Below are 15,898 nucleotides of genomic sequence, written 5' to 3'. Positions count from 1 at the left end.
ACTTTTACAACGATTGATCATCCGATCCACCTGTCTCTCTCACACACACGTCACTTTCTCTCTCATATAAATTATTGAACAATGAAAGTTCTCAATCCAGTCATGGAATAAAATCCTGCTGAATATAAATAAATAATAATAATAATAATACTATTATTATTATTTTCTTTTGAAACGGAAAAAATTTGAACTATTTATCGATTTATGCGAATATTATTTTTGTGCATGGACCATGCTTGCTTCAGTTTTATCGGATGTCACTGATCGGATTGATTATTATTACTTGTTGATAATAATAATAATTTGGAATAAATGAATGTGTGTTTGATTTGGAAGGTTGGGTAAAGCAAAGGGGTTTCTGATCCCGGAGGCCTCTATGCACTTTCTCTTTATTTTCTCTCTTTTTCTTTGCCCCAAGAAAATGTTTTCTTGGAATTTTCTTTTCTTTTTTCATGGTGTTGTAAGCAATTCATTTAATTGTCTACTTTTTGTTTTTTTAATGTTTTTTTATGATTTTTCAAATATTTAAATTGTCATTTTGGCATAAACAGAATTGTTTAATCATAAATGAAAATAAATTTATGAGTAATTAATTAAGTGTAATTAATGAAATTACGATACAAGGTATGTTCACTCTTTTCTTTTCCTTATATAAAAATTTTTATGCTAATAAAAAGAGTCGATTGAGGTTGTGCTCGATTAAGTTCAAACTTATCTCGTTTAATATTAGAGTACGTGATCTCGCGTCGTATCTAACTCTACATATAAAAGTTGAGCCAGACTCGTTTTTATTAGTACTCACAACTATTTATTTATTTTGTTGTATGTATTTACAACTATAGCCCTCACGATAGTACAAGTGGGAATCTATTGTGGAAGTTTACGAACCGAACCCTAGCACCACTCACTCTGCTTTGGGACACGTGATTTACTTTACTCATGTTAATTGTGGGACCTGTTGATGGGAGACGCCTAATGATGGCGTGCACCATGTAACATAATCAACTTAAAAAACACTATAAATGTAATTTATTTTACTTAGCCTTTCATACAGTATTTATTAATAATATATATTATATAAATAACATAACATGAATAAATAATATGTTAATTTATTTTGTTTCTAATCAGCTTGGTATATTAAATTCGTACTTGTTTATCACACGATTTTTATCTTCAAATGAAGCTTGTTTAACCTATGCGTGATTCAAATTTTTAATAAGCCGATCTAAATTAGCTCACGAACAGCTCGAATATTTCATACATACAAATATGATTCCATCTCGAGATTCTTGCAGGGCCCGGTAAATAAATAGCAGGATAAGCATAAGCTTGCATCAATTACAATCGTAATATTTAAGAAATGTCATAACTTTTTAACCAATGTTTACTTGCATGAAATATCCAACATTTAATTCATTTCGTTCTTTGAAACCGATATTATTATAACAATTAATTAACTTCCAATTAATAATAAATCACCATTAAATACATTACTACTTTCGAACCATATTATTATTAATATTATTCACCTCCAAAGGTGCTAAAGTAAGTTTTATTCTTTATGTGTTCAGAGGAATTAAGGAAAAAAGACACAAGAAGATGCTGACGTGTATAACATGTTCGAAGCAACAGATAGAAGATGAGAAAGAGGAAGTGGGAGCGCGTGGGACTGCAACCACTAAAGAAGCCGTCAAAGGTCTGACGGCGCAGGTTAGCTTCCTTTACCTACTGTCCTTCTCTAACGTACGCATCAGTGTGTGTGTGGGCGTATGTTAGAAGTATATATTTGTCCTCATCTCATCCTAGTTGCCTATTACTAACAGTAGTCTCTTTGCTTTATCTGCTTGTTACCCTTGTTCTATGATAAAAACAAAATATTGCTCAGACCATGCTTATGAAAAACATTTATTGCATCCACCAAATAATATTATTTACAAGTTTTTTTTTATGTTTGCAAAATGTGGCACCGCAAGGTCTCAAGTTTGAATCCTATCCCAAACATGTTTAACTGCAGTAGGCATTCAATCAACAGGTTTCCTTCAGAACATGAGATGATGGGTTTGGGCTACCCAACGTAACAGAGTTGGTTTACTTTTTTAAAAACAAGTACAACATGTTGTATAACAACATCCTTAAAAACATTTCTGACAACAAGAATATAGGTTCATGTGTGACAACTGTTTAATCCATGTTACAAATTTGGATGATTCTAGTTCTAATTTAACTAAGTTGTTGCTATATCTAGTTTGGAATTAGAAGGGGGCCCACATGATTTTTCAATCTTCAATGGTCGAAAAAATGGGGATCTGTTGAGATTTTCTTTTATTTTTTATTAAATGATCAAAATAATGCATTGAAACTGCTACTCTAATCTAGGCTTTCCTTATTTAGTTTGAACTAAATGTTTTTTAAGTGCAATTATTAACTGAATACCCAAAATTGACATAATTATATTAATGTTTGAACTGCCCAAGAAAGTTGGTGGCTTCTTTTCTTTTCTGATTTTTCATCAAGAGATCTTTTTTTCAACAAAAATGAAAGTTTACAGTGGTATATAAATTGTTAGTTGCATCAGTAAATATTGGCTGCTGCATTAAATTGATGTTACTTTTTTTTAAATGTTAAGTCACTTAAGTGATCTTATACTTATATTAATATAATATATGTAGCACATAGCTCCCTAGAGGTCCTTTGTACCCACATGCACCATATAAAACTTGCTTTTTGACACGTGATCAACTGACAAATAGTTTGTTGAACTGTACAGCAACTAGAAGTTATAAGACTTGTTATTGATCGGTCCAGCGGGAAACTCGTTTATGTTTGTTACTTTATTAATGAACGAACATGAATAATCAATTTTGTTGATTTAGTTAAACGGACGAACATGAACAAGTGTCTTGTCCGTTCGTTTATGTTAGTTAATGTTCGTTTACGTTCGTTTAAGTTCGTGTGCTTATGTTTGATGATATGTTCATTTAAAAATTTTTTGGCTCATTTAAGTTTTAACAACTTTTTCGGCCGAACAAATTGTTATTCACATTTATCATTAATTCGTTTTAGCTTCACCATGTTTGTTCAGTTTACGTTCATTATACCGTTAAGGAACTTACATAAACAAGCACGAAGACGTTCATTTTCTTAGCGAGTGAACACAAACAAGAGAACCCCGTTTGTTTAATTGTTCTTTGATTGTTTGTTCGTTTAAGATTAAATGAATGAACACGAACATGCTTTGTTGTTGTTCATTCAGTTCATTTGCAAGCCGACTAGTAGTATATTACATAAGGAAAGATTTGTTTCATGGTTTTCACTTTTCAATATGATATTTTACAAGTTCAGTAGACAACTAATGTACTGTGTTTATGGTTTGAGATTCTCTTGTTACTTTTATTTAAAAAGAAAGTAAGACAAGAATCTCAAGTATCAAAAAAAGAGATAGTAGATAGAGTGAATGATGGTTAAATTTTATTCCAATCACACATGCTAAAAAAAAAGTGGATGGATATGTAACAACAGTATATCTTAAGGAAAAGACAGCACAATCATGTTGGGAAAAGTGACACACGAGTGTCTATATTAGACCTACCATTTAGAATCTTTGTCTGTTTCTCACTGACCCCTCACATCCATTCAAACATAATCCTAGTTAAGAATTAAGACACATGATAATCATAATAATAATTAATGTTGTATTATTACAATGTGCAGATCAAAGATGCATTAAAAGTTTCTGGGCCTTCAAAGGGCAAACCACCTATGCCACCTGGCAGTTACAAGAAAGGCCAAAGAGGGTACCCTGATTTTGAGACCGGGTCCGGTGGGCCCCACTATACGCAACAGGGAAGCTCGAGTTCTACTCCGGCTTGGGACTTTACTAGCAATGACCCTTATCATGAAAGTGGAGGATTTGAACCCCCTAGACAATCGGGTCATTTGGTTTTGGAAGATGATGAACCTAAAGAGTGGATGGCCCAGGTCGAGCCCGGGGTTCAAATTACTTTTGTTTCGTTGCCTGATGGTGGAAATGACCTTAAACGGATTCGGTTCAAGTAAGAACATGTTTCTTAACTGTTTTATTAGGCCTGTAAACGAGCCAAACGAAAAAGAACGAGGCATTTTTTATTTGTTTGTTAGACTAATGAACAAGCGGTCAAACACGCACAATTAGACGAACAGAGTTTTCTTGTTCATTTTCGTTTGGAAAATATCAGCTCGTTTACTGGCCTAGTTATATTTATTCCATTTTAGGACTTTAAACTTGTTTCTAAAATACAAGCTAATATTTTTTGAATTATTTGATACGTTAAAGCCGAGAAATGTTCAACAAATGGCAAGCTCAGAGATGGTTGGGTGAAAACTACGACCGCATAATGGAACTCTACAATGTTCAGAGATTCAACTGTCAAGCGTTAAACACGCCATCTCAATCTGAAGACGGGGTAATAACCAATAAATTAATAATTAATAACTAATGAATATTAATTATTATTTTTATTATTATAATAAGTTATATAAATGTTTAAATATTATGCAGAGGGATTCTACTTACTCAAGACTAGGCCTAGCATCAGCAAGAGAAAGTCCAATGATGACACCATCAGTTAACAAGGAATGGAATAGAAACTATGGAGGTAATCAGCCTTACAATGTGGGACCCAGTGGTTACGGGCCGGGTGGGTCCAAGGGGGAGGGGTCATCAATGGAGGCTTCAAGGACAACAACCGACTCTAGAGACGAGCCTTCGGTTTCAGTTAGTAATGCTAGTGATATGGAGTCTGAGTGGGTCGAGCAAGATGAACCAGGAGTTTACATTACTATCAGACAGTTAATGGACGGCACTAGAGAGCTGCGTCGTGTTAGATTCAGGTAACCGTTTATTCACTTGACACGTTTATTTATTATTATACGGATTGTGTAATCGGGTTTCTTGTGTTAATGCAGTCGGGAAAAGTTTGGTGAAGTGAATGCTAAACTCTGGTGGGAACAAAACAGGGAGAGAATACAAACCCAATATCTTTAATTATATACATTATGTGAACCTACCATAGCATTGCTATGGTAGCCTACCGGAAGCAGCCTCTCTATCCCTATGGGATAGAGGTAAGGCTGTCTACATCTTACCCTCCTCAGACCCTACCATAGCATTGCTATTGGTGGGATATACTGAGTACGATGATGATGATGATGATGATGACGTGAACCTATTAAGTATTAGCAGTTGTGAGATTGAAGAATATAGAGCCAAGATCAGGAAAGATCTTAACTTAGTCGAGGTTCGACATCATATACAAGCATTGGTCACTAATCATACTATCATCGGGGTTTTAGAGGGTGGATTTTTTTTTTCTTTTTATGGTAAGCCGCGGTTTTGGGCGTTGAAAACTTTGTTATTGTTTTTTTGTAATTCCATACTTTTAAGTTAAAATATTAGATTTGAGCGATTTGCTCTTTCCCTTTTTGGAGTTTGAGGTTGATTTATTTCTTTTCGGTTTCTGAAGTGGATTTATTTTAACGTGTCGATTGCAAGTTGAGTAAATTAGGGTTTGTGGGGTGTTAACTAGGGTGGATGAGCACACCCGGTAATCATAACGCGATTTATTTTTAAAAGAATCATTGATTCAGATAATTCTTATTTGCTAAATATATTATTTGGGTCAAATCAAATTAAGCGATGATTTTCTTATAATGGTTGTATAGAGGCCGTAACCTTCATCGCACTAAGCAGCAGACAAATTTTAAGTCCTTTTTTAAAACTTGTTTCAACCTAATCACTTTCATAAAAACCAGTTTTACAACCAAACTCATTACATCTTTAAAACATGTTTCGAGTTTAAATTGTTTTTGACTCGGACCAGCCCATGGCTTCATAGAGAAGGCAAAAAAAAAAGCAATTTAAAACTTCACCAAAGACAATTGGCGGAAACCCAATCATCAGAAAGTTGCAATTTAGTTTTAACCACAATATAGTTATCAAGTTGCTGACAACTTAAGAAACAAAATCAAACTTCACGATATAAACATATGACCAACAAGACACAAACAGGGTTATAATATAGTAGACCCTAAACACTTATTTCCAAACCAGATACAACTCCATCATAACTAGTACAGGACTCTCACAAGCAGAAACGCAAAACACAGCACTACAGTAACATATTTAGGCAAAGAGCATAGAATATAGTTGTTATCCCGCCACCTTACTGCTATAAACTTGAGACCTTCCAGTAAACAAGTCTGATGATCTACCATGTGCTGCCACTCCCGCTTTCATTGGTGGTGGTGCTGGCGGTAGTAGCCTCGATCCACCGCTTCTTCCCGACCCAATCGACATATTTCCCAACTTTTCAGCTGTGTCCCCGATCCCGTGTCCTCTTCCCTTCCCCATATACATTCCTCCTGTCACATTAATATACCAACAATCGTTTTTCATCAACATACTCAAACGATCAAATCATGTATTTATATCTAATGAACGGATTCTTACTCGAATTGTTTTTTATGGGTGGTTGGTATTTTGGTTGCCTAGCGGTGTTCTTATTTGTCTTTTCACTCGCTCCATCCTGAAACCAAGAAACAAGATGTTAATAACAGAAATACCGACTTAATATATATAGAGGTTAAGATTATGACATATTATGCTAGTTATGTCACACACCGATCGATTCATTTCCAGTCTACGTTGCACACCTGTAACAAATTTAAGCTAGGAAAAGGCATGAGTATAAACAAAGAACTAATGATAAACAAAATTTAACCAAAATATAATCAATAGATCACCGCCGCCTAGAGATGCGTGCACTTTGGCTGATGAAGCAATAGCGTCCACTGCCTTTGAAATAGGCATAGACCCTGGGTATTTCTTGACACATTTCTGCTCCACAACCTTCCTCCCGCTTACTCCTGCTGCAAAATCTCATTAAATTAAAATATTTTTCAACAGAATAATAAAAAAGAAATGCAAATAAAGTCAACAAACCAGATGGAGGTGTCCTTGCGATAGTAGTTGATTTAGGACGAAGAGATGGTGGAACATAGTAACAACTCTGCATATTTCAAAAACAATGGTTTACTGATCTTTGTACATATTTTAACCTGTAAGAACGTTTGTTTGCAACTTGTGTGTGTTTTTACCTGAAAAAAAGGATGTTGAAGAGCTTCTGAGGCTGTAGGCCTCTTACACGGATCCCATGAACAAAGCGACTAGATATAACATAACAATGAAACAAATACAACTTTTAGTTTGTAAATATAAATATATATAATATAGTTATAAAGTTATAAACTAGGGCTTACTGCAATCAGGTTGACTGCTTCCTTGCTTGCAGATGGTATCAATGAAGAAAGATTTACACCACCGAGCTGCTAAGATAAAGTGAACTTTTGCTCAATTATTTGGTTTTTATAAATGCAGGAACTCACAACATTAAAAATTTGAAATTAATAATTTTTAACAGATTTTATTATTATAATAAAACAAAAGAACTAACCTCTGGAAACAGATAATTGATATTACTCGCAAGCTCAAGTCCCTCAGCCCATGAGCTTTCTGTAGGGCTGCCTATCACACTGCAAATTTTGTAGATTTCATCTGCTTCACTGCACACACAAAAGAAGAATAAAAAAATTCAGTTACATATATTTAAGTCAAAAAAGTCAACTACTCCAGTTACCTAACTCTTGAAGATTAATAATTACATTAATGAAACAATAATCTAAAGCTTCATCATAATAGTATTAAATAAAAGTGTAGAGAAATAGAAATGTTAACTCTATTTAATAAACCGAAGAAACATGATTAGTAGCTCCACACAATGATCATGATTAATTATTAAACTGCAAGCATTAAATAATCAATCATTCACCTTGAACCTGGAAAAAGTGGTCGAAGAGTAAACAGTTCAGCCATAATTGCTCCCATTGCCCACATATCTGTTAATTCACAAAAAGAAAAACAAAATAAATAAAATTCACGTGCATATGAAAAACTATCATCATATATATGAGCATATGATTCATCCACTCACCAACTGGAGGACCATATGTTGTTGCCTGAAGAAGAACCTCAGGAGCACGGTACCTACCAAAATCATATTTCAGCAAACAGGTAACAAACAGAAAACCGACAAACAAAGAAAATAAAAAAGATCAATCACTTACCAGCGTGTTGAAACATAATCAGTGTATGGTGGTTGGGAAACAATTTCTCGTGCAAGACCGAAATCAGCTATTTTTATCACATCCTTGGAAACAAGAAAGTTCTCTGCAGCATAATATAGAATATGCAAGCATTCAGCCAAAAAATAGCAATAAAATAAATAATACCAATGATAATAATTTTTAGGCAGTTGTATTTATGAGATTAGCGTGTAGGGGCATGAATGCCTTTGCCTTTGTATAGTGTGTTAGCGGTGATTAGTGTGTCTGTGGGCCCTAGCTTAGCTCACTGTTGTATATAATTTTCTCTCACTTTACATCATATTATCCTCGATATATAGAAGGTATTACAATTGTGAAGAGATATACAAAAACAAAAGCAACAGTGCCTTAAGCTACAACCACAAAGCGAACAAACAACCTCTTAACAAACTACACAAACAAAAAGACAAAATTACCCCTGCATAATCTTATATATCCAACCGTCAATAATAATAATAATAATAATAATAATAATAATAATAATAATAACAACAACAACAACAACACAGAAAAATAAAAACTATCCAATTTGTAGATAATCACCTGGCTTAAGGTCACGATGAAAGTAACCGCGTTGATGCATATATGCAAGACCTTGAAACACTTGAAAGCACCAGTTTTTAATTTTAGCTTCCAAGAAAAACTTCAGTCTATCTTTCATTAGTTGGTAGAGACTGCATTCCATGTACTCAAAACACAAAGTATAAGATGTCATTTTCTCTCACAACTTCCTTAAGCTTCACAATATTAGGATGGCTCATCTTGCGCAGAGACTGCCAGCATAACACGGACAGTTTAGTAAGTTACATATTTACATGCAAAACAGTGTTGAAAAGTATGATTAAGAAAGTTATTTTACCTTGACTTCTCTTAAGTTTATGCATTCTTCCCATGAATAATACTTTCTCTTCATTTTCTTAATCGCAACCTGCAAAAATAACAAATACATAAATCAACTTCAATTTAACACAATCAGTTCAATTACCAAAAAGTAGGCATATAAACAAACAAAACAAGCACGAACAGGCCATGTTCGTTTGTTCAACTTTAACCGCATAAAAGATCAAACAAAGACAGATAGACGAACAGGACTTTCTTGTTTGTGTTCATTCGCTAAGAAAATCAACTTGTTCATGTAACATTCGTCAACAGTATAAACGAACGATTCACGAACATAAACAAAAGAATAAAACGTAAGATAGATAAAATGAATATGAACGAACATGACAAGCGTCTACCTACTAAAAGTAAACGTGAGTATTAATATATGGGCTTAAAAAGCAATAAAACTAGACTAAATTGTAATGGGTAATTTTTAAATAATAAAACTAAACTAAATTGTAATGAGCCAACAAGTGAACACATAAACGAACAATCTTAAACTAACATAAATGAACATAACGAACAAACATAAACGAACGTCCACAAACATAATTGAACAAATGAGACATGTGTTCACGTTAAAGGCATACCAAAAAAAAGACTAGCAGAAACTTACCACTTCACCGTTTTGTTTTAATAAAGGCTCGCCAAACAACCCCAAAGCTTCCATTACCAACTTCTTTGATTATCTTGTACCTGCAAAAGAATACATCCAACACCTTAATTATAATTTCATGATCATTTATGGCATAAACCACAAACAAAGAAACAATAATGAGCTCACCTTTCCATTTTCCCGTATGCAACTTTGTAGCACCTTATTTACGAACAAGAGACACAAACATAGAAGAAGAAATAACAGACTTAAATCTTTAAAACAACTATAGAACTAGATAATATTAACTATCCACCCTCAACTTTCTTGATGTATGATCAAAGGAGCAGGATGCTTCTGATGAACAGGCTTCATAGCCTTATTCATAAAGAACACCATATCAATGACACCCAGACGTTGAGTAGGCATATATAAAAGAGAAAACTGAGAACCGCAGGGCAACTTGATGCTTATAAAAGTTGAAATTTGTAGCAAAAAGGAAAGCCTCTGAAACTAATGATTCTGTTGTTGGAAAATCTTCAGCCAATACAAGTTTCTTTGTAAATCTAAGTGGAAAACTCTCAACTAGCAATTAACGGTGTATGAAAAGTCATCATTTACATGTGAAGTTCAGCCTGCAATCAGAGATCATAGTCAAGTGTTAGCATAGATAACTGGAAAACATATAGTGAAATAATTGAATGCTTACCTCAGCAAACGGTCTTGGAAAATTCTGATGTGAGTATTGTATCGGCAGTGCCCTGAAAATTGGTACAAATATGATGAAAATAGTCTTATGAAGTGTAAAGATCTCGATTAATAGGTGAAAAGGCTTACTTGTCAATTTTCACTAAAAGATCCAACACCTATGTCATAAAAAACTTGCATTACGCCTGCTAAACTACTTGTATACAAGATGATCACTAGGTGCAGTTAACAAAAGAGAAAAGTGGGAAACTTCTGGGAATGAGAGAACGCCAATCAAGAACCTTCTGAAATGAGATAATCTGATTCTGAAAATAATCTGACAAGTGGTGTGTTTGCTCCATGTCTCACGGGGAATTAAAACCTTTACAAACTGAAGAAGAAAAAAGTATATTAGAAAGACAAAACAGATAGCTACAATTAGAAGAGATAGCAATACCCAGCCTAAGCCTGGCAATTTCTGACACAAACCTCTGTTAACACGACACGACACGGATATTAACAGGTTTGGGTTTGGCTTAACAGGTTTCTTATCTTACCAAGGTCGACCTGTTTAAATTCATGTCTTAACAGGTTAAACACATGCTAACCTGTTTATATTTATAATTTAAGAGTTTTTATTTTTTTATTAAAGTATGACATGCATTAATGATGAATTCTATGGATTTTTGTTTCAATATGTTAAGGAATATTATACTGAGGTTAATTATTTATGTATTTATTAAGACTTTTATGAACTTTTAGCAATTTATGTTTCAATATATATGTATCCTTTATCGCGTCTTTAAACAGGTTCCTAAACAGATTGTTTCGTGTTAACCTGTTTCTAAACAAGTTTGTATTTGTGTTTGGAAAAAACAACACGATTAGTTATCGTGTTGTTTCGTAGCACCATTGGTAATTGTGTCATGTCTGACATGTTATGCCAGCCCTAACCCAACCATACAAATCAGGTCATTTAAAAGAAATAAACTGGCCAGTCTCACTAGGACACTAAGTTTAATAACAGAGCCGTTTACAAATGATAATATCTTAGAAAACTATTAGCAGAAAAACAAGAAAAGTATGTAATGAGCAAATGTGATATTAATTTTCCATTTTCAGTGTGATGATTTCAATTTATGAAATTATGTCTTTGACATGGAGCAAAAAACTGGGAAAATCATGCAGGATGAACGCTGACTAGAAATAACAGTTAACAAACATCTACATAAACTTTCTACTTCTGTTTCAGCTTCCATTACTCAGCTATAGCAATTCAAATACGGTTAATGAAGTTATAAACATGAGGTTGTAAGCAAAAAAACAAAACATTAACAAGATTAATAATGACCAAAAACTAGACAAAACAAGCATTCAATACCCTTGCTTCTCTTAAATCTCACACCAAGTATAATAACTTTGCACGAAAATGTTACGCTAAATCACCCTCTCCGATAATTATGAAATTGTCTAAATATAGGGTAGCTAAGAAGTCTTCTTTACCCTTAAATATATCTGTTAATAAGACTATGGTCGCTCAATACACCAAGCTGCAGGTTCATAAATGCGTAACATCACAGATCACCTATTATAATAGAAGATACGAACATCATTTTAAACATAATTCCTACAGAATAGCATCCAGATAAAATAATAGCCCCATCTTATTCACCATGAGACATGCTCAAAGCATGCTCATAGACATGCTGCATGCACCAGTGCATCCTTGTGAAGTTGTGATCCAAGATACAATACAAGTTTTCATTCTTAATATGCATGTCCAATTAATTAAAAGGTAAAGTATGACCTTAACATCCTAATATATCCTATACAAAAATGAAGTGGCATATCAGGCATCTAAACCTAATAAAGCTATAAAGTAATCTAGCATACATCTTAATAGCATACCTAATTCCCATATACGAAGAGGTAAATGCAACTTATTAATCGTATAAAAACACTAAAGAACAAATGAAAAAGGAACCAGATATAATAATGCAGGCAATCATAATCATCTCTCTAGCAATAACTTTACATCGTTATCGCTAGATCCATCGATTCACATAGCACCTCACAACATCCTATTTCCATAATCCAATACCTAATAACCTAACTCAACACCTAAAAAAGACGTTCAACAATAATATTCATCATCCTATAGATCTGGCCACCTAAAACGTACCTAATTCAACGAATCCAGCTGTAAATTACTCTGTACACAAATAGAAACCCTAGAAACCAGATCTAATCGAACCGGATCAAACACACAAACGGAAACAATACAGATCTGATGCGATATGAAGGAATAATAACAATAATAATAATAATAATAATAATAATAATAATAATAATGGAATTGATTGATACCTTGGGATTGACTCCAGAGCTGGTGAAATGAGAGAGAGATGAGAAGAGACCTCTCACCCACCGATTGATGTTGTGTAAATTAAGGAAGATGAACAAGAATGAAACCTAATATATATATATATATATATATATATATATATATATATATATATTGACAGCGTCAATGTGTGTGTGTAGAGATATATATAGATTGATACCACGTGGGTGTACGTATAGGTGGTGTGGGGATGATATGATTGAGACTAGACCACCAATAATGACAACCCCGTTTAATTATCCGTTACCATCTTGGAGATAGGGTCTAGGGGTGTCGTTTTTATCCGAAACCCGGATGCCGAACCTGGCTCGAATTAACTCAAACGTTTTTAAGATAAAACTTGAATATCAAAGGCGTTGGGTAGTCTACTTTATATGTGACTCTGAGTACAAGATTTATGGGACCCCTCTTTGTCCAGCTCAGCTCAGCTCAGCTCAGCTCGTGTATTAATATATAGAAAGATTCTATGAGAAAAGATATGTGGTGGCTGACCCGGCGCAACATACGAGAATTGATGCTAAGCTGCTTTTCTACTATACAACTACGCTATAATCTTTCTTCCCTTACCCAAAACCCAAAGGTAGTATTTGATTCGGTAACTTTAGAAGCACTCCTAATTTAGTTGAGGAATGAAATGGTATCAATTGTTTTATAGATCATTCTGCAACGCATTTTTTATTTGAATTGAAATCATTTTCAAATAAAAATATCTTCGTTTCCAAATTCCATTGGATTATAGTGGATAAACGTATTCTATAACAGTTTGCTCTCTATGCATCTTTTATTGCTTCGTATGAGAACTACATTCAGGGTAAGATTGTTGATCCTGCAATTTTGGATGAAGACTATGATCAGATCGATGCTGATGATCTGGAGGAGATGGATCTGCAGTGGCAGATGGCTATGATTGTCAGAAGGGTGAAGAGGTTCATGAAGAAGACTGGCAGGAAGTTTGTCGGAGATAGGCCAGGGTTTGATAAGTCGAAGGTACGCTGTTACAACTGTCAGCAGAATGGCCACTTTGCAAAAGAATGCAAAAATGAACGTGTAGAACGCAGTCAAAACAGATCTACACAGCAGAGTGGTAGTGGTAATGACTATAGAGCCATGATTTCCAGACAGAACGAGGAGTACAACTGGAATCTGCATGTTGAAGAAGTATTTGAACAGGCCAATTTGGCAAACATCGAAACTGCAGATAGTGAGAAGAAGGGAACTGGTGAAAATGAAGCTTACATGGCAGATGTAGCAGACCAGCTCTCCGAGGTAAGTACCGAACTCCCTTGTACTAAGTGTGAACATCTGTCTGAACAACTGACAACTATAACTGATCAGTTTGTTAGTTTGGATGCGTAATTTAAAACTTTAAAAGAAGATCATCATTTCACTAAAGCTAGAGAAAATAGTTACAAAGTAAAAATTAAAGCTAGTGAGAAAGATATTAAAAGTCTTAAAGCAAAGCTTGCTGAAAAAATTCAAGTGGTTGATCTTAGCTATGAGGTTCTAGAAGAGAAAACCAAACTAATAGCTGAAAGGGAAAAACAGATAGCTGATCACCAGGTAAAAGTGGTGGAACTTAACAGGAAACTGGAGCAGTTCAGAAATTCCTCCGCTATACTTGATCACCTCGTTAGTGATCAAGGTTCCCCAAAAAATGGAGGAATTGGTTATCATGAAGTTCCACCACCTTTCAATCATAATTACACTTATGACCCTAGTAATCAGAAATCTGTTGATGTTGACTATGGTCAGACAGTTCCAGTTCAAGTTACTATTAAAGAACCAGAAGTTAGTAAGCCTGTTGCAAGTGTTAAGATTTCTGCTTCGAGTCATGTCTCATCTAACTCAGACAAGTCCTCTGAGTCGTGTGAGATAAAACAAGAGGAAGTGTTACCGAAAAGTGGAGAGAAAAATAAAACACCTGAAAAGAAGTCTCCACTAAACCCGTATGTCCCACCATATGTGAGACAAACGGGCAGTAATACAGCCTCAACATCTAAGACAACTATAGATAAGAAAGTTGAACACAGGAGTTGTTTTAGGTGTAATCAAATAGGACACCTTGTTGCTGATTGCCCTCTGAAGCAGAAATTCAGAGGTGTGAGGACTTCAAAATCTGAGAAAAGAACCAACGCTAATCATTACAATGGTAAAAATGAAAACCCATCAAATTTCAGAAAATGGACTAATCCAGGTTTTCAAAAAAATAGATCTCAGTTTTACACTGCTAACAACCAAACCTTAAGTAATAATTCTCTTAATTCACGAAGGTTTGGATGGCCTCATGGTCAATCCACAAGAAGGTATCCTGTTAGGACTCACATAAATTATTATGATACTAACTTTGGACAGCCAAGGTACGGAATGTATCGACCCAAGACCAATCGGTCTTGGGTCCCCAGATTTTAATCATCTGCTTTAATCGTGCAGGAACAGTTGAACAGGGCTGCCAACAATCAATGGGTTGTGGATAGCGGCTGTTCCCGGCACATGACGGGTAACAAGAAATTGTTACACGACTTGAAACCTGTTCAAGGAGGAAGAGTGAGTTTCGCAGGAGAGAGCGGTGGAAGGATTACAGGAATAGGGACGGTGTCGAATGGAAAGATGACTTTGGAGAAAGTAAATTTTGTTGAAGAACTGAAGCACAATCTGCTGAGTGTTTCGCAGATTTGTGACAAAGACTACACCGTACATTTTACAAAGAATGAAGCGATTGTGTTGTATCCTGGTTTTAAGTTACCAGAGGATTGGATTGTTATGAAGGCTCCAAGAGTGAAGAATACGTATATCATGGATATGAGATCGACTGAGATGGCCACAGAAGAATCGTGTCTTCTGTCAAAAGCAAGTGAATCGGAGTCCGAGTTGTGGCATAGGAGAATGGGGCACATTCATCTTCGGAAAATGAACTACCTTGTCAAAAATGGGCTTGTGCTGGGTGTTCCCTTGAAGAATTTCAACTTTGAAGACAAATGTTTATCATGCAAAAAGGGAAAGCAACACAAGAAATCCCATCACACCAAGAAGGTCAATTCAATTGTCAGTACCCTAGAATTACTTCACTGGATCTCTTCGGTCCCGTGAATGTAAGAAGTCTAGGAGGAACATCTTACTGCTTGGTGATC

The 15,898-nt window shown here is 34.8% G+C and overlaps 1 protein-coding gene and 1 pseudogene across 2 annotated transcripts; one reads left to right on the top strand and one right to left on the bottom strand.

The window, feature by feature from the left end:
* The first annotated feature begins 1,516 nt into the window (after positions 1 to 1,516).
* On the top strand, positions 1,517 to 5,040 carry LOC143530248 (protein BREVIS RADIX-like). The gene is made up of 5 exons (XM_077025838.1): positions 1,517 to 1,713; positions 3,715 to 4,055; positions 4,316 to 4,445; positions 4,541 to 4,872; positions 4,948 to 5,040. Exons 1-5 carry the CDS (start codon positions 1,603 to 1,605, stop codon positions 5,024 to 5,026), a joined length of 993 nt encoding a protein of 330 aa, XP_076881953.1. The 5' UTR covers positions 1,517 to 1,602; the 3' UTR covers positions 5,027 to 5,040.
* Positions 5,041 to 5,986: 946 nt separating this feature from the next.
* LOC143530263 (cyclin-dependent kinase F-4-like) lies at positions 5,987 to 12,859 on the bottom strand (annotated as a pseudogene). Its single transcript, XR_013134825.1, has 18 exons — positions 12,734 to 12,859; positions 10,517 to 10,757; positions 10,389 to 10,440; positions 9,869 to 10,314; positions 9,701 to 9,780; positions 9,062 to 9,130; positions 8,746 to 8,975; positions 8,164 to 8,266; positions 8,031 to 8,083; positions 7,869 to 7,935; positions 7,494 to 7,602; positions 7,300 to 7,365; positions 7,138 to 7,206; positions 6,983 to 7,049; positions 6,784 to 6,909; positions 6,662 to 6,693; positions 6,491 to 6,566; positions 5,987 to 6,402 (listed from the first exon to the last, which is right to left on the bottom strand). The product of XR_013134825.1 is annotated as a cyclin-dependent kinase F-4-like (transcript).
* Between the last annotated feature and the right edge of the window lie 3,039 nt (positions 12,860 to 15,898).

The sequence above is a fragment of the Bidens hawaiensis genome, unplaced genomic scaffold (genome assembly GCF_021521415.1).
Source record: "Bidens hawaiensis isolate Kalapana, Puna unplaced genomic scaffold, B.hawaiensis_p1.1 tig00008877_1, whole genome shotgun sequence".
In the NCBI taxonomy this organism is placed as follows: domain Eukaryota; kingdom Viridiplantae; phylum Streptophyta; class Magnoliopsida; order Asterales; family Asteraceae; genus Bidens; species Bidens hawaiensis.
This window is presented reverse-complemented; position numbering and strand designations above follow the sequence as displayed.

Bases quoted from the DNA above. Each gene is read 5' to 3' on its own strand.
- LOC143530248 (XM_077025838.1), top strand. From the start codon at position 1,603: ATGCTGACGTGTATAACATGTTCGAAGCAACAGATAGAAGATGAGAAA. The intron at 4,056-4,315 runs GTAAGAACATGT...GATACGTTAAAG, and splicing joins CTTAAACGGATTCGGTTCAA to CCGAGAAATGTTCAACAAAT. The intron at 4,873-4,947 runs GTAACCGTTTAT...GTGTTAATGCAG, and splicing joins CTGCGTCGTGTTAGATTCAG to TCGGGAAAAGTTTGGTGAAG.